Below are 25,514 nucleotides of genomic sequence, written 5' to 3' on the forward strand. Positions count from 1 at the left end.
CTACAGATACACCGTTTCCCAGCATCGTAGAATTCCCTTTACTTCCCAAGTCTGGGAGCAGACAAACATACCACCGCAAATCATCCAGAAAGCGGGGAGGGTGGGCCTTCCCCTCACCGGAACCACGCAGCAACACTTTAAACTGGCGTTGTGTGGCCCTCTGTGCTGCGGTCCTACAGTACTTTCAAGGATTTCTGAAAAGTTTGACTTTTTGACTCGCATATTTAAAATGAAAATGATCTAAGAGAATTGCCCATTTTCTCCCACAAAAGAAGTAGTGCGAAACCACAAAACCATCTCAAAGTGGAAATGATTTTCTGAACGGCGGAGGAGGTTGAACAGGAAAATCCAGGGTTGCAATTTCCCAATCCACCCTCGGGCCTTGGTTATCCGGATATTCACTCTCGAAGCCGGGAATCCGGAAATGCAAAACCAAAGTCCTCTTTGCGACGCTAAGTGCGGAGTGCGGCCACCGGCTTACAAGTCGCGCCCCCACCCCCTGCACCCCCTGGAGGCCCCGCTGCGACTTAATGGGCCCGTCGTACCCCCGTGGGGGGCCGGGGGGGGGGGGGAGGGAGGCGGAGGGGGGAGGCTCGGCTGTGCAGCCTCCAGTCATCCCTCTCCCTCAGTCAGGCCCTGGGCGTCGCGACGCCCCCGCACTCGCCTCTGCAGCGGCTCCGAGGACAGCAGCCCCTGCCCCAGCGCCACGGCACCCCGACATGGTCGCCTTCCAAGCCCCACGTGAGTCAATCCGAGAGTCGCGTTCAGATGTCGAGGAAAAATGAGCAGGTACCGAATTGGACCCGGCGATACCCCACGCGCAAGAGACCTCTATCGCGACTTGCACTAGCAGTCACCCGGGCACGGAGTACCGCCGGGGCCATTTCGGCTGCCGCTTTTCCGAAAATCCAAAGCCAATCATGTTCATCTGGCCGTGCTCCGTGCAGCTGGCGCGGCAGGAGCAGCGTGGTGGGCCGTGCTCTGGCTGGGCGCCGCGTGCCAGGTGGGCCAGGGGGTGGCGGAGGGGGCCGCGGGGGCCGGCTCCAGTGGCTCCGGAGGCTCCACGCCCAACGAGGAGTGCCAGGTGACGCCCGTCATCCACGTGCTGCAGTACCCGGGCTGCGTGCCCAAGCCCATCCCGTCCTTCGCGTGCACGGGCCGCTGCTCCAGCTACCTCCAGGTGAGTCGTGCTACTTTACGTGGCGTGTGCCCTGGCCTGGAGTGTCCCACCAAAGTCGCCACCCACGCTGGGGCCTGGGGGTAGGAGCCGAAACCCCACGCCGGTCCCTTGCGCACCGAGCGTATTTCTTCGGCGACTAATTGAGTCCTCGCGTAGGTGTCCGGCTCCAAGATCTGGCAGATGGAGCGGTCCTGCATGTGCTGCCAGGAGAGCGGAGAGCGCGAGGCCAGCGTCTCCCTGTTCTGCCCCAAGGCCAAGCCCGGCGAGCGCAAGTTCCGGAAGGTGAGGCCTACAGCACGCAGCTGCCCATCGTCGCTTGAACCGTCCAGAACGAGTGTCCTCGCCTCGTAGCGCTAACGCCGCGCCGTGTTGCAGGTGTCCACCAAAGCCCCCCTGGAGTGCATGTGCCGGCCCTGCACTGGCGTGGAGGAGAGCGCCATTGTCCCTCAAGAAATCGCCGGCTACGCAGACGAAGGACCCCTTAGTCACCACTTCAGGACTTCACAGTGATCTTTACGGCCCTCGGCGAGTGTGTGGACGAAGTGGTTGGTTGCCTCCTCTTTTCTTGAGATGTTCAAGCATAGTGCCGTGTTTATACTGTTTTTCTTGCTACTGGGACTCTATGAAGGTGAGCTTGAACTTTTGGTAAAATGTCTGCTTAAGGAATTGGCCACCTATCAATGACATCTGAAGGATTTATTGTAACATAAGTAGGTTGCGAGTCTTCAAATTTATGTATTGTATCCCAGCTCAGGAGGTACGTCACTGAACTGTAAAACCCATGATAATTTCAAAGTGAAATAAATATGGCGAACTGTAGCCCATTTTCATTATTGTGAATGACAGGTGGAAAGTTAAACAGCAGCCATTATGGAAATGTACATATATATTTTTTTTTATATACAGCACTTTCAAAACAGGTCAAAATTTGACAAAATGTCAAAACGCCACTTAACAAATGCCCTTATTAAGATTTGAAATACACATAGATTTTGCACAATGATTACAATGCTGCAATGGGTACATGCCTAAGGACAGCAAGGCATTTGGGTCAAATAACAACCAAAACATTTTGTACACCATGTTTTAATAATTCTACGCCCTCATAACCATGCTTTTCATCCATAAATATATAGTCTGTCATTTACATAGAATGGATGCGAGCATTTCCATATTCCTACATACAAAACAACAACTCTCCTGCGACCTCTTTTCTTTTCTCATTAACATGCCGAAGTTCACCTATTCAAATGCTGCAATTTACAAAACTAAATAATCCCAACCAAAACTGTAGCTCAAAGCCACACAGTTCTTGAATCAACAAAAACAACACTTCATTTAATAGTATAATACAATTATGTTTAACTTGACCTCCAGTCTCACTGCTTGATAAATCTCTTAATAGCAATAATAATTATATTCATATGGACTTAGTTTGATTTTCATCCCAAATCAGCGCCTTTCGCAATGAACAATTAATGCTTTCCATGTCACTTCCAAAAGGGGAAACCATTTTCAATGTGGAAAATAAAGGTTACAGAAAGGCAGGGTGTCAGGGTCTGCTTGATTACGCGGTGCCTGCGGCCTGCGGGTCGCAAAACAAGTGATACCTAAGCCTTCTTGCTGCTCAGTCATGCCTGAATCGATCATTTAAAAATTACGTAGTAAATATTCTTTGCTATGTTAAAAAACGGCTTATAAAGTAAAAAAAGCATTCTCAAAGTATGAGAAACATGATACCATATCAGTCATATTTTAGTTTCGAAAACGAACTAGACACTAATACTACTGCACTTGTGGGCAGTTTCTTCTGTCAGACTTCACAGATCCTCCACATTGTTCCAGCATCACTACCAGTCGGCACACACTCCAAGCACCTGGCTCAGTTAGAGTCCTTCATGGCTATTGGAGCACAAAATGAGGTTTCGACTTGCGTCGTCTGGCCTTATATCAAGGATGTTCTTCATCTTCCTCAGTTTCAGACAGAAGGGTCAGGAACGAGGCCAAGCTTGACCGGCAGACGCCCCTTCCTTCAGTCTCTTGAGGATCATCACTTTTGAACCAAGCAAGGAAAGCATCAGTGGATATTACGTTATACTCCCAAAGCGCATTGAATATGGAAACAATCAGACCTGAAAGACAAAAATAAAAATGATTATGCATGGCTAAGATAAAGAAGAAGAAATAGTCCCTTCAGCAAAACTTACCCTGAGGGTGCTCTAGTTGAGTGACCAGCGCCTGCACTGCATAGAGACATTGCAACTCCAAGTCCTCTTTGTTTTCAAGATAACGCTGGAGTAGTTTGTCTTGACTCAACTTTTCTTCATTTAATGTCAATTTGTTACTTGGTTGAGCCTCTGCAGACAGAAAAATTACGTTCAATAACAACTCATGGCAGAATAAATGAGGATAGGCACTCTCCAAAAATACAAACCTTGTAAACAATTTCTACAGATAGCTGTCATCAAGGCACGAATAAAGGCAGGTTCATTTGTACGATCCCCAACGTTAGACTGGACAAAGAAAAAGAAGTTAGGGCACGGCCGCACAGCTAAATTACCTACATGAGAAGGGTTTACAAAAAGATACACACTTTTATCCATCCCTGAATACCATCGAATGTCTCATTTGAGTTGAGGAAATCTAATAGCTTATTCTGAATTTCTTCTTGAGTCATCTCTGTGTTGGACGCCAGCGCCCCTCCGGAGAATGATTCCAAATTCTGTAAAACCAATGAACAAACACATAAGACCTGACCAAAACCGTCGCAGAAAAAACACAAGTTGCATTTAAAACTCACATTATTTTCTTTAAGGAAGTCAGATACATCCTTCTCTTCAAGGAAGTCACACCATGTGGCTCCACACTTATTCCAGTTGTCCTTAATCCAGGACGAACCCTGTTGATTGAGGGACGAAGAAAATTAAAATAAAGCATGAAATAGTGACACTTTGACAGCATGCAGCATAAAATTTTAAGTTTTGGGGACATTCGTACCTTTTCCTTATCTAAAACTTGCATAATATTTTTGAGCAGCAAACCAGCTTCTTTTGAGCCTTTGAGCACAACTAATGGTTCTGCTAGATCTTTGAAAGTCACAGCCTCAATGAGCAGAATACCCGCTAGGAAGAGAAATCATTACATTAGAATATAATTTCACTGTTAGTTAACTGAAGCAGGTATATCCAATAGAGCCTACCAAGAAGTGCTCCAACATGAGTCCACAACTTAGGGATATCAACAATAAAGTCAGGGCACAATTCTAATATTTGGGAAAACCTGGAAACAGAACAGCTCTTAAAACAAAATTCATCACTTATCAGATACAATGAAACAGTTGCGAGGTGCACTTACCCAGCATTAAAATCTTCTTTTCGCATTTGATTTATTTGAATAAGATGTCCTAAAAATTTACCAACTAGTATGTGATCCTGCACCACAACTCTATCTAACATTGAAGCCAAAGCTTCTCGAGTAAAAGATGCAATGTTGGTCCAGTCAAAGTAATCTTGAACAGCTAAGGTTGCATCCTAAAACCAAAGATAAAAGGTTCAGACCAATGCAAGAAATGTCAGGTAATGACAGCAGCACACAAACTCACCTCTAATTTTCTATGGGAAAGATACTCGTCCACAAGGTTTTTAGATATCCTTTCTAATTCTTCACCTTCTTCTAGCCTCCTCAATTTGCACACTGGGCCACCATTTGCATCCTTGGCATTGGATGTAGGTTGCTCACTTGGTGAAATTTCACTCACAGAGGTTGGTGTGGGTACCCTGCAAAACACAGCAAGAATAAGAAAACAAGTTGCAAACATGGTTGAGACAAAGCATTGGGTAGGGTGCTAGGTGTTGGCTCCGTATCTGTCTGCAGTCAGTACCTTTAAGAACTACAGTCATCAGAGAGCCTTATTTTGTAGGGAGTGTTAGTGGTGAGAATCCTGTGTTTGAAAGATACCTCACGTATCTTCTCCCAGGAAAATTTTAAATAATGCTCACCTGCTTCTCCTTTCCTCTTCAAGCTTTCCTCTTGCTTGTGAGCTGTCCCTAGAAGCTGGCTGAGAGCTTGTCCTATGTTGACTACTGCTACGAGACCCACTATTTCTGTCACCTGCAACAAGATAAAATTGAGGGTTAAGATTACTTTTGTCCAGCAGCACATTAAGATAAGGAGTAGCCAGAGATAAGCATAGCAGTTAATTTACTTACCCATGCTTCGATCCTTACTGCTTGAACCAGATGGTTTCCTCTCGCTGTAAGCACAGATCACAAGTTGCAATTTACTACAATTCACATCATAGAATATGATGTTAAAAGATGAAAATGAGACAAACAGGAGAGAAAACAACATTATAAAAACCGAACTTACGCATTGTTGAACACAGAAGTCTTCTCAAGAGCTGAGAAGGGGTTGCCTGTGGTGACAACGGGTCCAGGTCTAGAAGAGATAGCTTTGGGGTCTCTCGAGGCACTGTTCCCACTGCCCCCGCCCCACTTGGAGAATTGATTAGGTGAGCCTAGAGTTGCTATTTCGGTTGATTGAATGATGCCCTTGGCCATTTTGTTGACGTCTAGGGGCCGACTCCTGGTTTGCACGTTCTTCCAACCACCATCATCGGCAGCTGGTCCGCCCCTGCCGCCCCGCTTGTCCATGCCTCCACCGCCGCCTCCCATGCCGCGGTTCATGCCGCGGTCGTCCTTCCTGGGAGTGCCCTGCTGCGCCAGGGCGATGTTCATCTCCACAGTCTCGCGCTCGGCCTCTCGGTGGATCTCGTCCATGGTCTTGGGGTTCGAGTCATCTCGGCGCGGAACCCATTTGTTGGACCGAAGGTCGATGCAATCTTGAAGCATGAACCTGACTCGGGATGAAACGTTCTTGCCCTTCCTTCCCTTATCAGCCAACTCCTTCATTTTGATGAAGTAGGAACTCAAAACATCTCCTTGGCCTCCCTGTGTTAGTTCCTGCAGAGAGAAACAAATAAATACATTAAAAATTGACATTGCCAAGCACATAAAGTAGATCTATCCAAAATTATTTTGGGCAAACAAATAACACCACACCAACAGCATTATGAAGTATCCCCCCAGGATTAGTGACCAAATCGAACAGCACAGCTATTGCATTGAAACCCCAGCAACCATTAGAACATCAAGATCTGTCAGAATTATTTAAGAAAAATCGACACAAATGTGGAAATGGCAATATCCTTCAGAAGGACCTAACTTTGTCATCATGTCAGATCTTGACTTATGAAACGCATGCCACACTTTCAAACATCGACCCCTACTTCTCAGCCCTCCTAGCAACAACACAATCTGTCAGGATCCTTTTGGCTAGAAATAAAATCATCGAGATAGCACAGTACCTCTCCAAAGCCTTCATGTTGTCATCACATCAGATATAGAACCACTATACTTTAAGCACCAGATCAACAGTGTTGTGAAGTGCCCTTCCAGAAATTAGCCTGAATGACTCAAAACTTCAAAACCATTAAAGCAAGATCTGTCAGAATGCTTTAAAATTAATCAGCTAGTGTCATATACTCTTCAGCGGGACCCAAATAGGGTCATCATATCAGATCTTTTAATTACAAAAATGCTATGCCATCAGAAATTAATCAAATTAGTATAATTTAGTAGATTAATAATTTGGTAGCCTAAATGCAAGACCAAATTAAACAGCAAGGAAGTTGTATTTCAACCCTACCAATCATTAACATCAAGATCTGTCAGAATAATTAAAGAAAAATCGACACAATGTGGAAATGGCAATATCCTTCAGTAGGACCTAACTGTATGTCATCACTTCAGATCTTGAACTACAACTACAGTACCACCAGGTCAAAAGCATTGTTAAGAACCCTCTCAGAAAACAGCCTACAAGAAAAGTTAACCAAATCAAACCGTGTGGATGTTACATTATACCATCAAGATCAATCAGAGTAATTAAAGAAAAATCGACACAACGTGGAAATGGCAATATCCTTCAGTAGGACCTAACTGTATGTCATCACTTGAGATCTTGAACCACAACTAAAATGTGAGCCTCAAGAACCCGACCGCTCCGGCCGGCTCTGGCCGGGGATTTCTGGTCACAGCGTCAAAACCGTTGAATTTAGAAGGGTACAGTAAGCGAGCCGATTGTTCCTTGCACAGAGACCTACAATCGGCTCGCTTACTATACCCCTTCAAGTTGAACAGTTTAGACGCTGTGACCAGAAAACCCCAGCCAGAGCCGGCCGGAGCGGTCGGGTTCTTTTGGCCCACATGGTACAAATACCACCAGGTCAATAGCATTCAGACTAAAAAAAGTTAAGCAAATTAAACAGTGAGGATGTTACATTGAAACATCAAGATCTGTCAGAATCAATTAAGAAATATCGACACAATGTGGAAATGGCAATATCCTTCAGAAGGACCTAACTTTTTGTCATCATGTCAGATCTTGATGAAACGCATGCTACTGTTTCAAATATTGACCCTAGACCAGTGATCAATTACTGGGAGTGCAGCCAATAGTTCTCTGCCCTTATGGCATCAATACAATCTGTCAGGATCCTTTTGGCTACGAATAAAATCATAGAGGTAGCACAGCACCTCTCCAAAGCCTTTATGTTGTCATCACATCAGATCAGACTATAAATACCAGATTAAGTGCATTGTGATGTACCCTATCAAAAAACCCTAATTGAGTGGCCCAAAACTTTGAAACCATTCAAACAAGATCTGTCAGAATGCTTAAAATAAAATCACGAAGTGTCATTTACTCTTCAGCGGGACCCAAATAGGGTCATCATATCAGATCTTTTTTTTAGTTATTAACATGCTAACCATGCTTTGAGGAATTAACCTAGGCAGTTTAAGATGGGGCCTCTGATCAGTTTGTAGGGCTGTAGGAACTAGCTCTCAACCATACATCCATGATGAACCAAGCTTGCTCAGAAGTTGAGACAGAACAAACTTACCATTTCCAACTTCTTTCCAATAGTAGTCAAAAGCTTGCAGAGGCACTCATAAGATTCTTCGTCTTCCTTCCTCAGCAAGTCACTAACACAACGAAGCATGATAGGTCCAGTCAACATTCCCAGCTTGTACAATTCACCAATGAACCTAAAAGAGGAAAATCATTAAAATTTCTACAGAAAGGTTTATATGATGTATCTTAATACTGAGACTGCACTTACCTAATGTTGCCAACAGACTTCATCCTAATTTTTCTTTCCTCCTCTTCATACATTAATGTAAGTTCCTTCCTCTTTTCCTGAAGAAGAAAAACAAGGGAGGAAGGGTTGTATATAAGATTGTTAATAAACAGGACTAGCAAAAGAGTTACAACAAATCAAACTCACTGGATCTGGTTCACTTTCAATTTCCTTAATCTTTTTGTCCTTATTATTGGTTTCAGCGTCTTTGTTTTTCTCAAACTCTTGTTGGCACCGTGTTATGAGGATCTTCCTAAAGGAATTATTCTGGATTTCTTTAGATTTCAGTTCATTGCACATTTTAGCATAGGCAACAGAGAAATTTGGTTCATCAACAGCCTGTAAACAGATAAAACACCACGGTATTACAAAAAAAGAAAAAGAAAAAGGCTGAGAAAATACAAATGAGAATCAATGAATGTAATCACATACCTTGTCAAAAACAAGATCAATAACTCCCTTTAATCTTTCAGGAGTGTTAATTGGCAAAGCCTGAACCTGTCCGACCAATGTGTCAAACTTCTGAGGCGTAAGTTTGTTGAGCACACCTCGAACTTTCTTGTACAAATCCTGGAGCAAAACACATGTAACCGGGTAAAAATAAATAAAAATTTAAAGAATATATGCCAAACACTTCAGAAAATATCAGGAAAAGCCAAAATAAGAGGTAAGACAAAAAAATTCCAAACATACCTGTGTCTTAGCTTCTTCTTCATCAGACTCTTTACTACCAGCAACAAGTACACCAGGCTTCCATGCATTTTCAGTCTCATGGAGTTTTACATCTTCTCGAAGTGACAATGTCACATGAATAAGAGGAGGCTTGCCAGATTTGGGCTTACCCTGTTGACTCTTCCTCTGAGGAGGAGGCTGAAACAAACAAAAAACAATGTTAATGACAACAGATGGAGAAAAACAACATGGACAGCAACAGAACTATGACCACAATTAGACTAAAGCTGTCTTTCATCAAAAACATAGGAAAATTGGCAAAACAAAATAGAGGAGAGCTTCAAATAACACCGGTCAGTAAAAAGTTTCTCAGCAGATCAGTCAGTCCACTACTTTCATTGTGTACCATCATTCAGGTGCAAAAAATGATACCCTATAAAGCTAAAACTGTACCTAACAGAAAAAGGGTACTTGGGAGAAAACCTTAGCTTCCAATAACACCAGTCAGAAAATACTTTATCAGCAGATCAGTCAGTCCACTACTTTCATTGTGTACCATCATTTAGGTGCAGAAAACCATATGCTGAACAGCTAAAACTGCTGCAGATACCCTACGGAAAATTTCTACAGAATGAGGAACAGCTTTAAATAACACCAATCAGTAAATAATTTGTCAGCAGATAACTCAGTCCACTACTTTCATTGTGTACCATCATTTAGGTGCAGAAAAAACTGGATACCAATACTATATGAATAGTGTCACTTAACCCAGAGCTAAAATACAGCCCCCTTCAGATAAAATGGGTCTTCAAAGAAATTCTGAGACTTTAGTTTCAGGCATCATTAAAAGGCATTGTGTACATGCGGCAAACATAAGTTTGACAATTGAGAAGTTTTGACCATTTCAGTTAGAATCTGTCTTCACATATCAGAGACTTTAGTTTAAGACATCATAAAAGGCAAATAAGAACACACGTTTTGAAAATTGGTAGCATAGCCACACAGTTAAAAACTGACTGAACAAATGTCAGACTCTTTAGCTACAGCCATAGGCATAATAAAAGGCAAAAAACGGGGTTAGAAAAGGGAGGGGGGGGGGGGGCGTTGGGTTGACAAGACATTCAGTTATAAGCAAGTTGTCTTCATGCAAATCGGAGACTTTAGTTTAAGGCATCATGAAAGCAACCCAACTTCAACAGGGACAGGACTTAAGTTAAATTGATCAGCTTCACAGCATAAACGTAACTAGTCACTAAAAAGCTGTATAATTTTAATCTGACACTTTGGTTCAGAGCGACATTTCAAAGGGATACATCAAAACTTTCTTATTCACTGTACAACCACTGTCAGGTCAAGAATTGGCTTCACAAATTTCAGAGACTTTAGTTTGAAACATCACAAGTAGCTGTACAGTGCGGAACAAATACAATTAGAAACTAACTGAAACTTACCCCTCGAGAACCAGATGACCGAACAAAACCAGCAGGTGAAAAGTCATTGTTGAAGTTATTCTGCATTGCCTTCTGAAAAAAATAAATAGAAAAGTAAGATAAAATCTGAGGTTTTATTTCACAAAAAAGTGATTTAAAAGGTTAATGTGGAATAGATACCTTATTGCTTTCCTTGAGGACTACCTCCATTTCAGGTAGACCATCAGGTTTCTTCTGCGACTGAGGATCATTACGCAAGTCCATCAAGAAACTGCGGTCATATTTCTTCTTGCCGTCAGGGTTGAGAGGACTCCATTGTTCTGCAGAAACAATTTACGTTAACCAATTTTATCAAGTTCCAAAGCACCCCGAATAGAGCAAAGCGAAAGAGCCCTACCTGGAGCATATGCCCTCTTCTTGTCGCCGGCAGCATCATCCTTGGACACCTTGGCGTTCTCGTCGTTGCGAGACGACACCTTGTCGTCCACCTCCACCTCCTTGACCTCCTTCACGGCCCTGGGGATGATGACCGGGGGCGAGGGCAGCGCGAAGGGGGCGAACAGGTTGACGGCGGCCGGGGTGGGTGCCGGCACCGTCACTGTCGGGGCCGACGGTGCCGTCGTCGCGGGGGTGGCTGCGTCCACAGCCTCCGGCAAGTCCTCCGTCTGGGGCGCCACGGCCCCCTCCGCCGGTTCAGCGGGGGTAGCCGCGGCAGCGGGTTCCGGGACGCTGGTCACGGGGGTGGCGGCCGGCGTCGGCGAGGCTGTCTTGCTCACCGCGTCGCCCTCCGCCTCCGCCTCAGGGGTGGTCGCGGCGACGGGGCTGCTGCCCGCGGCCGCCTCGGACGGCGTGGGCGTGGACGCGGGGGTGGAGCAGCTCTCCTCGGGGAGCGCTGCCTCAGAGGCAGCCTCCACATCGGAGCCCTCCTTCTCAGCGCCCTTGGCGCTGGAGTCGCGCATCTTCTTGCCCTTGTGGCGACCGGCGCCTTTACCTGCAACACAAGAGTAACACCTCGTCAGACCACAGCACTGTACCCTCGACGTCCTTGTCCTCTACCCCTTCCCCCGGATGCACCGCACGGCGCAGGGCCACCCGAGTCTCGAGTAGTGTGGAGTCCACACACTTGAATTGCCGAACGAACAGCAAAACGCGTCGGAAATAGCGCTCGCCATATAAATAGCGGGATAGGCACGCAGCGAGGCGCCGCCCAGTGCGTAGCCGCGCGCCGCCACGCCCAGACGCGGGCAAGTGCCAAAGACCTGTTGCACAGACTCGACAAAAAGAGGAAGAAAAAGAAAACGCCAAGGCGCGGCCAAACCCTGAGATCCAGACCGTGGTCCTGGGTTTGCTGGACACTGGAGCCTGCCTGGAGTCTGAGGCATACCCATATGCCAAGAAGGCCGCTCCACCCGACCCAGCCCAGTCGCACCGGACTGGACAAGGCCGGCGTGTTGGCGAGGCGAGGCGGGCCCTGCCCCGCTCTGCCAGTCGCGAGGCCACCAAGCTCAACACCTGGGCCACCTGGGCCACCTGGGCCGGCCGCCGGCCGGCGGTCCAACTAGGGCAGGGGCAGGGTAGGGCCGGCATGGCCGCCTGCTCCAGGAGGCCTGGACAGCCTGGACCAGGACACTCCACCGTAGAGGCTCCAGCACGGCCCTACAGCTGACACCCGCCACTCGGCCGCGGAAGCCGCGGCACCGCAAAATCAACGCTCACTTGACAGGCAGAACGCCGGCGCGGCGCGACATGACACTGTCAACGTGGCAGAGGGGCTGCTCACTGCTCACGCCGGCTACTGACAGCCCATCACCATGTCCTCCACCAAGCCGTGCACGGCGTGCACGAGGCCAAGGTGAGGCCGTTCACCTCGGCACTCACCGCGCACTGGCCCCATACCTTGATGGCGTCCGAAACCCAGTACCCCCTCCCCTCCCCCTTTCCCGCTACCCACCGCGTGCACAGAGGTCACACGGTGCCACCTAACCTATCCACCACGCCGCCGAACCCAACCCTGGCCGTCCACGCGGCGCTGCCCGGTCACGGCAGCGCACGCCGCACCGCCTGCACGCGCACCACGCACTTGACGACGTCCAGGGCCAAGCACAGCACGCTGCCGAACACGCCATCCAGGGTCGCCGCCTGCCGGGCGGATGCCTGCCCCCAACAGCTGTTAGTCTCCAACGGCCCGACGAGGCAGAGGCGCGGCGGCGCCCCCGCGGCCCCACTGTCCCACCGGGAGGCCTCTCTCCCTAGCAACACGCGGCTGGGCCCGAGTACGTACCGGACTAGACACACATCCTCCAAGGGCACCGCGGCGACACGTCGCCGTGCCACCAGGTCACACACGCATGCCGCACTCGCGGTGCACCAGCAGTGCAGCAGAGACGCGAGCGAGCAGCGCGACGCACCGCGACCAGGCGAAGGTCCCCGTTTCCGTCTGCGCCACGTGCACACCACCACACGGCCTGATCAGCTCGTCCGAGCCTCGTCGTACACGGGCCGCTGCGTGCGGCTGGCGGCTCAAACCCGACTCTCTTCGCGGTGCGGTGGCAGCCGACTGGCGCGGCTCGCCGCGGACCGGCGCCCCGAAGGCCCCGAACGCAGCGCAAAGGCCGGCAGAGGCCCCCCGAACGCGCAGAGCACGTCGGCGGCAACGTCGGGATAGGCTCGGGCCGCGACGGCGCGACGGCTTGGCCGCTTCGGCTCCAAGAGGACAGCGACTCCTAGTTGCCTCCATTTCCCTTCCTTGCCGGCACCGGACGGGGACGTCGGGGAGCGGAGAAGGGGGGAGCCCCCCTCCACCATGTGGGCGAGGAACAGCCGAGCCAGCGCGCAGACAGCACCGCGGCCGCCGCGGACGGGACGGACGGCATGCCGCTACATTCCGCTACGCGTTTGGGCTGGGCCCTTCTCGGCCGTCGCAAAAAGAGGCGCCGGTGGCGACTGGAACGCCCTGCCAAGCACCCCGCGAGTGCGGTATACGGAGCCCGCAGCCCGCGGCGCGCCATCACGCCTCGCTCAGCAACAGCCCGCCACAGCCCGGCGGCGAGTCGACGCTCACCTGAGCACGCCGCCGCGGCAGCCGCCCGATTCAAAAGGATCGTTTCGTCACCGTCTCTCGCGCTCGAGGGGTGCGACAGAGACGGCGACGAAACATCTCCTCGGGCGGCAGGCGGCAGCTCCCCTGCAATCAGGCCCAGCCACTCCCACACCCCTTCCCACCGCGGCACCGCGACTGCGGCACCGCGGGCCGCCAGCGACACCAGAGCGACGCGGCGACACCCACCCGATGCGAGGCGCGCAACGACACGCGGAGCAGGCGGCGAGGCACGCGGATTATTCAAACAGTCTCTGGGTGGCGCCTAGCCCCCCCGGGCCGCGCCACGGCACGCCGACGGCACGCTGCAGCCTGACTTGCCAGGAGCTAATTGCATCTCCATCTCGCAAGAGGCTCTAGTGCCAGATAAGATTGCCCTTCGCCCGGCCCGCCGCCGCAGTGGCAAGGGCCGCCGCACCGCACGCAGGGCCGCGAGCCGGCGAGCCGTCGCGACAGTTATCGAGGACACACCGCCGCCAACTCGAAGCACACCCACTCCGCACAGCGCGCCGCTCTCTCTCTCTCTCGCACCCACACGCGACGCACCGCCAGTGCGAGAGAGACGGTCGGCCAGCCCTTGGCGGGGGTCGCGGTCACGATAAGGCGAGAGGGTTCCCTGAACCGGGCGGGGCGGCACTATCAGATGTCCTGACCTTCCTTCCCCCCCAAGACACCAGTCGGGAGACCAAATCCGCGACCGACGGCCGCGTGCGCCGCACCACCCATGCCGCCGCAGTCCACGACGGAGACTTCAACTCGGGAAGGGGAAAGGCGTCGCTAACCTTCACTTTCTCCTCCGAGGCGGCGGGGCGGCGGCATCGGATAGGCAAGCGGGTTCCATTCATCCCTCTCGGGGCACGTCCGCGAATTACGTAACGGCGAACATGGCGAAGCGCGTTATCAGCGAGTAGCACAGCGAAGACGGCATGAGTGCTGAGAAAGCTCCGCGGGAAAGACAGGCCGCCGAAAACGACAATTAATCCCACCCAACTTAAAGACGCCCCCCCCCCTAACGAACGGCGCCCGCAACTCAAAGGTCCATCTCGTAAACGGCAAGCGATGCGACGGGCAAGAAAACGACCGAAGTAGGCCTCCAAATCCACGTTGCCGTACATCCACGCGCAAGGCATCGAACACCACGCTGCACCGACTGGCCGGCCGGCGGGCAGGGCGAGGCAAGGCGCCGCCGTCACACCCGAGGGCGCAGAGCCACACGCAACGCGAACCAGCGTGCGATTCTAATTGACGTCAGAAAAAATAAAAACACCTCTATATCGGAGCAGCAGGGGCGGAAAACCACCGCGCGAGCAGAACCGAACCGGACCGCCATCAGCAGCATTGTCTCGGCCATCTCGCGTCGCGGTTTTAAATTGGCTCCATCATTCGCAGAGCACACACTCGCCTCACGCAGCAGCGCAGCAGCCGGCATCACCAGCTGGTCGCGAGGCCGGGCGGCGGCGGGGCCTCGCGTCAAGCGCCGCCACGCCGCCACGCCCGCCACCACGGCCCCGCGGACTGCCAAACTTTCTCTGACGGCAAGCCGCGGGGCCGCGGCGCGCATTCACCGCCAGGACGCAGAGGGAGGGCAGCCGGCGAATCCAGACCAAGACCACCGGCGGGCCGGCGCACCGAGCGCCGCCACGCCGCCGGCACGCCCAGCCCGGCACCCACGGCAGTCACACGTGGCGTGGCCCGTCGTGCATCTGCATTCCCAATCAAGTACGAGATCCCGGGCGGGGCGGGGCGGGGCGGGGCGGGGCGGGGCTGGGCGGGGCTGGGCCGGACTGGGCAGCAGTGACGCACGCCTCCGACGCCCTTCACCCCCGCGCCGCGTGCGCCGTGCGCCGCCTCGGGACAAGCAGAGCCGCCAAATTGCAATAAAGTGGGGCATACACGCCAGGTGCGGCCGGCGCGGCCGGCACCCAGGCCCGAGTGAGGCCGGGCGGGCACAGTGGGCCAGAAGACCGGTGGAGGCGGCCAAAACTCTAGACGCGTTTTGAGCTCCAGAGTCGCTAAATGGGACTCGAACCGAACGTGTGACCCCACCAACGGATTCCTCGTTCGGAGAGCAATCCATTGGTGGGGTCACACGTTCACTGCAAGAAAAAGTGTGAATAGTACAACAAATGTACAACAAAAACTGTACAATGAAAGTACAACAGGGATTGTAGAAAGTACAACGAGAATTGTACAAACCACAACGAGGCCGGGACTGCCCAGCACTCGTCATGCCAGTTCCATTGTACTTTGTACAACAATTGTTGTACTTTGAAAGTACAATAAAAACCTGATAAAAAAATTGCCAGAAATTTGTGTACTTTTGTTGTGGTTATTTCCTGCAGTGTTCGGTTCGAGGCCCATTTAGAGACTCTGGAGCTCAAAACCCGTCTAGAGTTTTAGCCGCTCCACCGTTCTTCTGGCCCACTGTGCGGGGCCGGGCCGGGCAAGCCAGCGTCTCGCCGGCCGCATCAAGGCATGCACTGTCTGACCGTCCGTCGGCCCGTTCGGCCGGTGGGCCGTGTTCGGTGTGGTCCCTCTCGCGCGCCGTGACGTCAGCCCGCGTCAGCCCGGCCGGCGCAGCCTGCACACATCGCGGTGGGCGACTTTCCTGCCACACTGTCTGTGCGTCAGGCCGTCCCGCGCTGCGGGGCTGCGGGGCCCACGTCCGTCCGTCCGCCTGGCCGCCCTCCGCCCGCCCCACGTTCCGGCCGAAGAACGGAGTCGCGGTGTAGCGTCGGACGGCACAGCGCAAGCCTCGATGGGAGGCGGCCACGGTGTCTCATCTCCCGTCCCTCCCGTCCGTGGAGGCGGCCAACGTTCCGAACATATACTCTGACCAGAAAACGAAGAGCCCTGAGTTCTTCGCGGTTTACGGCATCTGCCGCGGCAGGGTCGACATGAGCCCCATCCCGATTGAGCCCGGATGACCTGAGCCCCGGCCAGAGCCCCGTTTGAGCCCGACTTGAGCCCCGACTCGAGCCCCGACTGAGCCCCGATGGCCAGAGCCCCGACCTGAGCCCGGTTCGAGCCCCGACCTGAGCCCCGTTTGAGCCCCACTTGAGCCCCACGCCAAAAAACTTCCATTTTTGAACTTTTTTAGTGAAGATATTGCAACTTTTTGGCGCGGGGCTCAAATGGGGCTCAAACGGGGCTTAGGTTGGGGCTCAAAACGGGCTCAGGTCGGGGCTCTGGCCATCGGGGCTCAGTCGGGGCTCAAGTCGGGGCTCGAGTCGGGCTCGGCCGGGGCTCTGCCGGGGCTCAAGTCATCGGGGCTCAATCGGGACGGGGCTCATGTCGACCCTGCCTCTGCCGCCTTAGCATTGCAGGTAGTCCTCGACCGCGAGGACCCAGGGCTCTTCGTTTTCTGGTCAGAGTATAGACCATAATGCTTCAGAATCGTGTCCGGTGTTGGCAAATCCGAGGGGTGAATCACTAGTGCACTCATGTGTACAAATTTGCCCGTACTCAGTGTGCTCACAAATTCTAAAAGGGTGAAATTCTCTAGTTTTTCGACCGATTTAACGTTGAGTGCCGTTAAAAACGCTAAATAAAGCCTTAAAACGTTTGAAATTATGAAATTTGTGAGTAAAGCAAGGTGTACTCACCCGTACTCATGTACTCATGTGTACACCAGAACGCTGAGTGATTCACCCCTCGGGCAAATCCGACCAACGTGTCAACGCACCCAACGCGGGAACGTACGAAACAGTGCACACCTAGGACCGCGCCCCAGCCACGCCCCAGCCCCCCCACGCGACAGAGCCGGACACACTCGAGCGAGCGACGCGAGACACGACAATCGGGGCCCCTTCATCGCGGACGATCACCGCGCCTCAATCGAAGGGACTAATTGCGTTACCGAGTCGCTAATCCCGACACCGACCCGTTCATCACCACCCGGCTAAAACGCCCACACAGGTTGAGGAAAATAGCGATGAGGCAGACGGGGGCGTAGACCCTCCCCCCTCCCCTCCCTATCTAGTTTGTACTAGCGTACTATCCGCGGATCGGCGGGCCAGACCAGCCCACCGGCACAGCAGCGCGCGCGAGCTCGCCGGAATGCACGCGCTGCCCCGCTATCACCCCGCCAACAAGCCGGCCTGCCACACGACGGCTCCGCCACTCAATCTGGCCAACAGAAATAGCGGGGGTGGATCTCTTATCCCCCCCACCCACCCCATCACGCCGCGGAGGGCCCCGGCCCGCCCCGGCTCGCCGAATGCCGTGTCCGCGGCGCGGTGGCCGCGGTGGCGCTCCGCGGGGCGCAGTGGGTCGGCTAGCTATAAATACGGCGCCCCCACAACCCCAGCCGGCCGTCCCGCGGCCCGACACGCCCGACAAAACGGTCCGAACCAACGAACCGGCGGCGGGGCGGCCCATCACTAGACCGGCTGCCACGCCGCCGTGCCGCCGCCACGGCCAAGAGGAAGCAAGGGCCACACCCGGCACAGCCCAACGGCCACACCGCGTCGCCAAACAGCAGCAGCAGCGCCACCGGCCAGGCGGTGCCAGGCGGCCGGCTCGAACCCAAAACCCTTCCCGAGGCGCCTTGCATGTCATCAAGGTCAGGGAGGACACTGTCTGCGCGGCCCACCCATCCAAGTCAAATGAGCGCCGCGCCCCACCGGCGAAACAAAAAAAAGAAGCACAACATTGAAACGTAAAAATGGGTGGCGGCGGACTTGGCCGAACCGAAACTACCTAGAGGCGGAGCACATAATCAAGAGACGGCCGCCGTCCAACCCCGAGCGCCTCGCCGAGCGCCACCAAGCCAGCGACGCTCGGCAAAGGCAATCAAATAGCGAGTTGAACCAAAGTACAAACAGAGCGCTTCAAGTCTGGTGCTGCCTGCCTCGCCTGCCCTTTGCGGCATGCGACGCGAGGAACGCGGGCATGGCCGGGCATGGCACGCACATGCCGTTTGGCACGGGGACACCGCACACACGCAGGCGGCGACGCGGCGAGACGCCACACCACCAAAATAAACCGAAGCCACCAGTACGCACCCTTTTTTCTCTTGCATCCCATCTTGAAGTATCACAGCACGTTTACAGGGGGGCTTGTATCACAGACGATGCATATCACACACACACACACACACACACACACGCGCGCGCGAGGCGCAGGTGAGTTCCAAACAACTATCACAACACGTTAAAAGGCCCACACAACACGGCCATCGTCACACACGGTCCCTGCGCGCGCGACCGCAGCAGAGACAACGCCGCTTCAGATAACAACAATTTAAAACTATTTCACAACAACAAATAAATAAATAAATTAAAAGGAAGCAAGCGTCGCCCCCGCGCGAGGGGAAGGAGGCGCGGCCGAACCCCTCCACTCCAACTGCGCGATGCTGCGCGATGCGACCGGCGAAGAGGCGAGCCTCTGTGCACTGCGGCAACACGAGCAGACCACAGCCCCATTTCACCGGCAGGGGGGAGGGGAAGGGGGGGGAGGTCTTCCTCGAGGCGGGGAGGGGAAGGGGGGAAGGGGGAGGGAGGGGAAGGAGTGCACCGCCTTCATTGGCTCATCCGTTCGCTCCCTTGTCACGAGTGCGACGAAGACAGACGAATCTGCGACAGGTGATTCCCATCCCCCCTCCCTCTCCTCTCCTCTCCTCCTTGTCCGAGAGGAAAACCATTCAATTTCCTTGTCGTTTCGGACGCAGCCCGCCCAGTCCACCCGGCGCAAAAGTTATGCACAAAGAGGGGAAGGGCGACGTGGGGAGCATGAGTCACGGCGAGGGGGCGAGCGCGACGGGCCGCGACTTTACTACCCCCGTTCCGTTCCGTTCCCGTGTCCACACTGTACTACTCCACAAGTCCGCCCACACACTGCAATGTTCCCAGATTGCTCAACCGTGTGTACAGGCTGTACAGCCCGCGCCCGTACAGGCTCCCCCCGGCCTTGGCGCTGGCGCCGTCCCGGCCGTCCCGGTGCGAGAGTGCAGGAGGAGGGGGACTAGGGCGTTGGCCAGCGCCAGGGCGCCAGCAGGGCGAAGCTAACGCCGCGGGGACTTCCTGGTGTCCATCCTGGCCAGGGGTGGACCGCCCGCCGCCACCCCTATCAGGCAGCCAGAGCGGGCGGAGGAGGCCGCCGGCGTGGCAAAACATTTGCCCTCCCCTCTGGCAGGGCCAAGTAGACGAGAACGCGGCATCACCCAGGCCCAGTCATGCAGATTGCCACTCACCCTCTGACTCGGCTGCGGGCTCCGGCACGGCCGGCTTGGGCGTCGGCGTCGCCTTGCTGGCCTTGTCGGCCTTGGCGTCGGCAGCGGCTGGGGCCGGCGTCGACGCCCCGGCGGGTGCCGCTGCGGGTGCTGCAGGGGCGGCGGCGGCGGCGGGTTTGGCGGCCGCGGGGGTCGTCGCCTGCGACGCAGGGGGGCTCTTGCCTTTGGCGGGCTCCACCAGGGGAGTCTTGTCGGCCTCCTTGGGGGCGTCCTTCAGCACCTCCTTAGGGGCGTCCTTGGGGGCAGGCGCCTTGGCGCCCTTGCCGCCCTTGGCGTCCTTCTGGACGGCTCCAGGCTGCGCCTTGGCAGGCCCTACACTCTGAGCGCCTCCAGCAGGTGTGGGACTGCCCTTCTTCTTGGCTTCAGCGACATGACTGCAAAGAGACGAGGAAGGGGAGCATCAGAAACCAGCACGCAGTACACTCTACAAACACACACATACGGTTTCAATAAGGGTAGGGACCAATTCTAACAACATGCATTAACTGACAGGCACTGCCGACTCAATTAAAAATGCAATTTCCAATTTTTTAAGCCCATTCTTAAATTTGAGTCATGGAGGGAGTATTAATACAGAGATAAGGGAGAACAATGCGACAAAAATGTTGCAACATGGAAAGATTCCTTTGATAAGGAATACTGCTGTGTAACTGCTGAACTCAGCATCAGCAGCTTCATCAAAACTGATGATAAGAATAGGTATGAATCTCACCTCGGACTCTCTGTGCTTGATGCACTAGGTGTAGTTGATGCATTACTGCTTGAAACAGCAGCAGCATTTTCTTGTCTTTTCCGTCTCTGGGGTGATGGGTGGGTACCAGTGTTGCCAGAAGGCGATTGCTGAGCGTTTCTACCTCTGGAAAAGAATTAAAGCGAAGTTTAAATGGAGAGAACAGATGGGCACACAGTACAACTGTAGAGATTAAGCCATAAAGTTTAAAATAATAAACGACTTAACAATATGCTGAAAATAGCAATACTGTATCTCACCTGTACACTTCAACACTTGGCGCATTGATGTTGGCACTAACAACTGGCGTTGTCTCGGAGAGCGCCAGGGATGAGTTGGCCAGCTGGGCTGGTCGTGTAGGCACCATGCTTGAATGGTGCATCACAATAGACACATTGGAGCTGGGGTACATTTCTTCAATAGACTTGGCACTAAAATTATGTGGTATCACAGGTGAGTACAAGAACACGGGCGTGCCGTCTTCCACAGGGACAGGGACGGGGCCAGCCCCCGGGCCCTTGTGGCCGCCCTTGTTCCACGTATTGCCTATGCTAGAGCTATCTTCTAAATAACTGCTTTGACTAAGAGTTGCGTCAGGGGCTGCCTCTGCCGGGCTGGCGGCGGGTCCGTTCACGCTGCCCATGTTCTGGGACAGGTCCGGGGGCTGAGTCGGTGCTGACGGCGTCGAGTCTTCACTGGCAGCCTTTCCTACTCTCTCAGCAAATTCAGCTGCGACATTGTGATTTGTAGCAGCTGATGACTCCTGCAGAACAAAACAGGCTTAAAAACAGAGCAAAAGAGGGAACCAAGTGACCCAATAAAGATGTTGACTTTGTTGATGCATAAATCAAGTTAAGAAAGATTCCGTAGTGTCACACTTACCGGTTGTGGAGTTTCTCGATTACTCGAACTACCAGAGGCTGATGCTTCTTTTTCCATTTCTTCAACAACGTCTTTACCGCTGTTGGGGTCGACAATGATCAAAGCATGTTTTCTACGCTTTGGTTGCGCAGGGGGAACAGCATTGCCACCTAAGCAGAAGGGCACATAACATTATTTCAAGCCCGCCGCATTACTTCTGAATCATACAAACAAGAGCAATGGGCGAAAACATACCAGATGGGGCTGAAGGTGAGACAATGGGCATGATGGCCCCAGAAACAGGTATATTTGGAGTTTGTACAGGCCCATGAGGAGCCGCAGTCTGTAGACTTTGCTGAGTTTGAGGAGGGCCTGAAATATTTACACCTGAAGGAGCAGTCCGAATCATAGGAGTAGCATAAAACAGTCCTGAAAATACAAAGGGCAAATTATATCAATGATACTTTAATTGGCTGTAAATACACCAAACATCTCAGGCAGACTGACTAACCTCCTGCTCCAGGCATGTTTGTTGGAATATAATATTGCTGTTGCTGGTTGGGGTATCCCAATGTGGGCTGGTGACCAGCAGAGTTCATACCGGCACCGCGGGGGTACTGAAACACAAAAATAAACGTTACCAAAGAAGTGCACAAAAAGAAAACAAAAATATTTGAAGTGAAGAATTTTTTGAAGCTTACCATTACCAAATTAGGCATTATGCCGTAATGCTGTAAAAAGAACACATTCAATTGAAGCGAGTTTTCAACCAAAATTAGAAGGCAATGTTAAAGTAGTTCACAATCACTTACCTGTCCTGCTACAAGTTGCTGACTGTTAGCCATATTGGGATAAAAGGCTTGCTGATTCCTATTTGGCATGCGGGTAGCTGTGGTTCTAGGTTGAAAATTATAATTCTGCAAAAGAAAATGAACAAATTAGACATAAAACGACAACATCAAGTCAACTGAGATGAAAATTTATTGTGAAGAAGCCTGTGCCTCTCATCCAACCACACCCTTCCCAGCTTCTTTGCCAAACTATGTACCAGGGACGGGTCCTGGCTGGCCTTGCGTGCATGACACCACACGGCGTAAACAACAAACACCCCGATCGATCAGCTCCCCTTGCACACTGGCACACTGTTGAGGACCTGCACTAATACCCTTGGCCTCCGAGGCCTCCTAGGTCGCCGTGCAAGCAGCAAGCTCGACCGGGGCGCACTAGCAAGACCAGGACGCGGCGCAAAGCTGCCCCGAGAGTTTCCAATCAGCGCCCTGAATTTCGGACCGGAAGAATGACCCACTCTCACCAGGCTTACGGCCCACCCACCCGGTTGTCCCCGGCCATGACGGCAGTGTACCCACCTGTGTCGTCTGCCGCGACGCATTCTGCACCTGGAAGGGGATCATGCTCCCCTGGATCTGGCCCTGTCCTTGCAGGTGCAGGCTCTTGCTCATGTCGGGCTGCGGGGGCGTCGAGGTGGGCGCGGGGCCTCCGGCGTGGCCAGGGTGGCTGCCCTGCTGCTGGGCGCCCTGTACGCCCTGCACGCCCTGCACGGGCATGCCCATGGCGTTGATACCGACACGCATCTGAGGGCCGCCGCTGGGACCGCCACTGGGACCGCCGCCACCTTGCGGCGGGTAGGTGGAAGTCACGTGGTACACATCACCGCCTCCTGGAACACAAGGACAACACGTCATTAGCCACTGTCGCACACTCTGCGGCCACATCCACCTGTCAGCCTAGCCGAATGCTCCACCGTGCGTTTGGCGATTGCGGGGTTGCCTAAGCCTGCTCGCGCTTTGAGGGACCTGCCTGCCCGGACAGCTCTGCAAACTAGGCCATTGGCTGACTTGACAAGACGAGCTAGGCGACCCTCCTGACATCAATGCAATGGCAGTTAAAATGGCAGTTGCCTGCAGATTCCTGCACAGGGAGAACTCGGCTCAGGGGGTGTTCAACCTGCGCCTGGATTTCGGCGGAGCGCCATCCCCGTCGCGCCCCGCACCGGTACACCCGGGCTGAGTCAGCCAAACCGCCACCAGACGAAACAAACCCCATCAACAACAAGGAGACCGCCAGGGCGTGGGCGCGTGGCCGCCACACCCCTCTGAGCATCACCCAAGCCCCCAGCAAAACGCGAACCCGGCCAAGCCGGGCCAAAGCCCAATCAGCACCATCACATCAAACGGACTGCCAGAAGCACAAGCCCCCCACGCCGACCGCGCAGGTCGGACGCCCAGCAGCCTGATTCCGAGAGTCGGTTTCGTCGCTCTGTCTCTCTCGCACCTACACGGCACGCCCCATGAGTGCGAGAGACAGGGCGACGAAAACGACTCTCGGAATCGGACTGCAGCAGGCCGCGACGAGGGTGGCACACACCGCAGCGTCGTACACTGCATTGCGCAGCATTGCACCCCATCAACATCCAGGCCAAAACGAAGGACATAACGAGATAAAGATGGGAGGGGCCTAAATAGGGGCTGGCATCGATCAGGAAGGCGGGCTCGCCTGCAGCCCGGCCAGCGGGTAGGTTGGGTAGGGTAGGGAAGCCCACGGCGAAATGGGACAAGGGCGCTCCAGTCCGCCCCGCCCGAGCCGCCCCGCCCCGACGGAGGCTGCAGGGCCGAAAGTAGGACGCGGCGCCAAGCCACGCTGCCACGCCGCGCCGCCACCACCCACAGGGCCAGGGCGGCCAGGGCGGCCCCCTCCTCCCCGCCGAAAAGCCCTTCGGACACCACGGCCGAGCCGCCAAAGTACCCCGTCCAGGAAAAGGTGAGGGGTAAGTTTGAGCCCCGTCGTGGACTCTGGTCGGGCTTCTGTTTTCTGCCCATGCAGCACACTGTGCAGCACGGCAAGAAGGAGGTCAAGAGGAGGCCGCGGTGCAGGCGCGCTCTTTCCAAGGGGTGCCGCCCGCCCTGCGCGCCCCGCCCGTTCCCCGCGCCCCTACTTCATCCCCGTGTTCCTTCCCGCCTGGCTCGCTTGGCGCGCACAGCCGTCACAAAGACTCGCGGGGGACGGGGGTGCCGAGCCGGGGCGGGGCGCGGCGGCGGGGCGCGGTGCACCCAGGACCCCAGGACCAAGCAAACCTCCCTCCCGGAGCGGGGCGCGGCGGGCGCGGCGGAGGACGAAGGTGGGGCGATCGATGGTCAGCTGATCGCAGCCTGGCAACGCCGCCGCAACACGGCCGTGGGTGAGCCGGCAACGCGGAGCGACGCGGGGCCACCATAGCGCACGCCGCCGCCGTGCCTCTGGCCGTGCCGCGCCCGCCTCGCCACGCCTCGCCGCGTGACTTGGCGTGATCCGAGAGCGCAGCGGCAGAACCGCGCCGAGCCCCCAAAACCCACAACAAGAGCGGAAGCCAAAAAACCCTAACTCAAATAAAAAGGGGGCCCGCGCGGCCCCCGAATCCAGCGCGGCGCGCACGCAACGCCCACACTGTGCACCAGTGCACGCACACGCCGCATCTGGAGCCCGACATTCGGCACACCTTTTCCGGGCCGCGGCGACAGCGCGACAGTGGACCAGCGCGATCAGCCATCATCGGCCAGCCTGCACGCGAACGCGCAGCGCGCGGCCACGTGCGTCCCACGTGGCCGTCGTGCCTTCGTCCGCCATTCAGCAGTGTGGTGCCGACGGCAACCGTGCCACGCCAGGCCGCCAGGCTCGACACGGACGGCCATCGTGTGGAATCCAGCCGCCACACAGTGGGCCAGAAGACCGGTGGCGGCGGCCAAAACTCTAGACGCGTTCAGAGCTCCAGAGTCGCTAACTGGGGCTCGAACCGAACGTGTGACCCCACCAATGGATTGCTCTCCGAACGAGGAACCCATTGGTGGGGTCACACGTTCCGTTCGAGTCCTGTTTAGCGACTCTGGAGCTCAAAACGCGTCCAGAGTTTTGGCCGCCCCCACCTGTCTTCTGGCCCACTGTGTGCCATCCAAATGAAATTCCCCGCGCCAAGGCGACGTAAGGCGACACACGACGCGAGGCCCGCGAGGCGGCGGGCGTCGTCACCGTGTTCGCGGCTCGGCGCGTCACGTGGCCGCCTTGCAACTTGGAGGAGCTCGTGAGGCCCTTGGGCCAGCCCATCTCCCTCCGCAGGACA

The 25,514-nt window shown here is 54.3% G+C and overlaps 2 protein-coding genes and 1 non-coding gene across 6 annotated transcripts in view; 1 reads left to right on the top strand and 2 right to left on the bottom strand.

Annotated features, from left to right (window-relative positions):
* The first annotated feature begins 719 nt into the window (after positions 1-719).
* Positions 720-1,993, top strand: LOC117644024 (bursicon). The gene is made up of 4 exons (XM_034383211.1): positions 720-741; positions 948-1,180; positions 1,337-1,462; positions 1,556-1,993. Exons 1-4 carry the CDS (start codon positions 720-722, stop codon positions 1,688-1,690), a joined length of 516 nt encoding a protein of 171 aa, XP_034239102.1. The 3' UTR covers positions 1,691-1,993.
* A 55-nt stretch (positions 1,994-2,048) lies between these two features.
* LOC117643428 (eukaryotic translation initiation factor 4 gamma 1-like) overlaps positions 2,049-25,514 on the bottom strand; it is a 45,232-nt gene continuing 21,766 nt past the window's right edge. For 3 of the 4 annotated variants that reach the window (XM_034382328.1, XM_034382329.1, XM_034382330.1), the window contains exons 3-31: positions 22,771-23,081; positions 22,216-22,320; positions 22,105-22,134; positions 21,915-22,020; positions 21,659-21,832; positions 21,425-21,573; positions 20,803-21,305; positions 20,525-20,668; positions 19,774-20,186; positions 10,881-11,474; positions 10,664-10,803; positions 10,505-10,576; positions 9,075-9,251; positions 8,814-8,951; positions 8,529-8,720; positions 8,364-8,440; positions 8,145-8,289; positions 5,549-6,141; positions 5,389-5,432; positions 5,179-5,290; positions 4,782-4,956; positions 4,535-4,710; positions 4,380-4,459; positions 4,178-4,302; positions 3,981-4,079; positions 3,774-3,902; positions 3,615-3,693; positions 3,388-3,537; positions 3,131-3,312 (exon numbers count right to left, since the gene is read on the bottom strand). In XM_034382328.1, coding sequence (XP_034238219.1) covers positions 3,131-3,312; positions 3,388-3,537; positions 3,615-3,693; positions 3,774-3,902; positions 3,981-4,079; positions 4,178-4,302; positions 4,380-4,459; positions 4,535-4,710; positions 4,782-4,956; positions 5,179-5,290; positions 5,389-5,432; positions 5,549-6,141; positions 8,145-8,289; positions 8,364-8,440; positions 8,529-8,720; positions 8,814-8,951; positions 9,075-9,251; positions 10,505-10,576; positions 10,664-10,803; positions 10,881-11,474; positions 19,774-20,186; positions 20,525-20,668; positions 20,803-21,305; positions 21,425-21,573; positions 21,659-21,832; positions 21,915-22,020; positions 22,105-22,134; positions 22,216-22,320; positions 22,771-23,081 — 5,414 coding nt within the window. Of the gene's footprint in view, positions 3,313-3,387; positions 3,538-3,614; positions 3,694-3,773; positions 3,903-3,980; positions 4,080-4,177; positions 4,303-4,379; positions 4,460-4,534; positions 4,711-4,781; positions 4,957-5,178; positions 5,291-5,388; positions 5,433-5,548; positions 6,142-8,144; positions 8,290-8,363; positions 8,441-8,528; positions 8,721-8,813; positions 8,952-9,074; positions 9,252-10,504; positions 10,577-10,663; positions 10,804-10,880; positions 11,475-19,773; positions 20,187-20,524; positions 20,669-20,802; positions 21,306-21,424; positions 21,574-21,658; positions 21,833-21,914; positions 22,021-22,104; positions 22,135-22,215; positions 22,321-22,770; positions 23,082-25,514 lie in introns of all 4 variants that reach the window. The other variant, XM_034382327.1, reaches the window with a different exon arrangement.
* LOC117644180 lies at positions 5,027-5,155 on the bottom strand. Its single transcript, XR_004587656.1, has one exon.

This window comes from Thrips palmi, unplaced genomic scaffold (genome assembly GCF_012932325.1).
Source record: "Thrips palmi isolate BJ-2018 unplaced genomic scaffold, TpBJ-2018v1 HiC_scaffold_17, whole genome shotgun sequence".
In the NCBI taxonomy this organism is placed as follows: domain Eukaryota; kingdom Metazoa; phylum Arthropoda; class Insecta; order Thysanoptera; family Thripidae; genus Thrips; species Thrips palmi.

Coding starts and splice junctions, on each gene's coding strand:
- LOC117644024 (XM_034383211.1), top strand. CDS start 720: ATGGTCGCCTTCCAAGCCCCAC. Junction 1,181..1,336: donor GCTGCTCCAGCTACCTCCAG/GTGAGTCGTGCT, acceptor GTCCTCGCGTAG/GTGTCCGGCTCCAAGATCTG. Junction 1,463..1,555: donor GCGAGCGCAAGTTCCGGAAG/GTGAGGCCTACA, acceptor GCCGTGTTGCAG/GTGTCCACCAAAGCCCCCCT.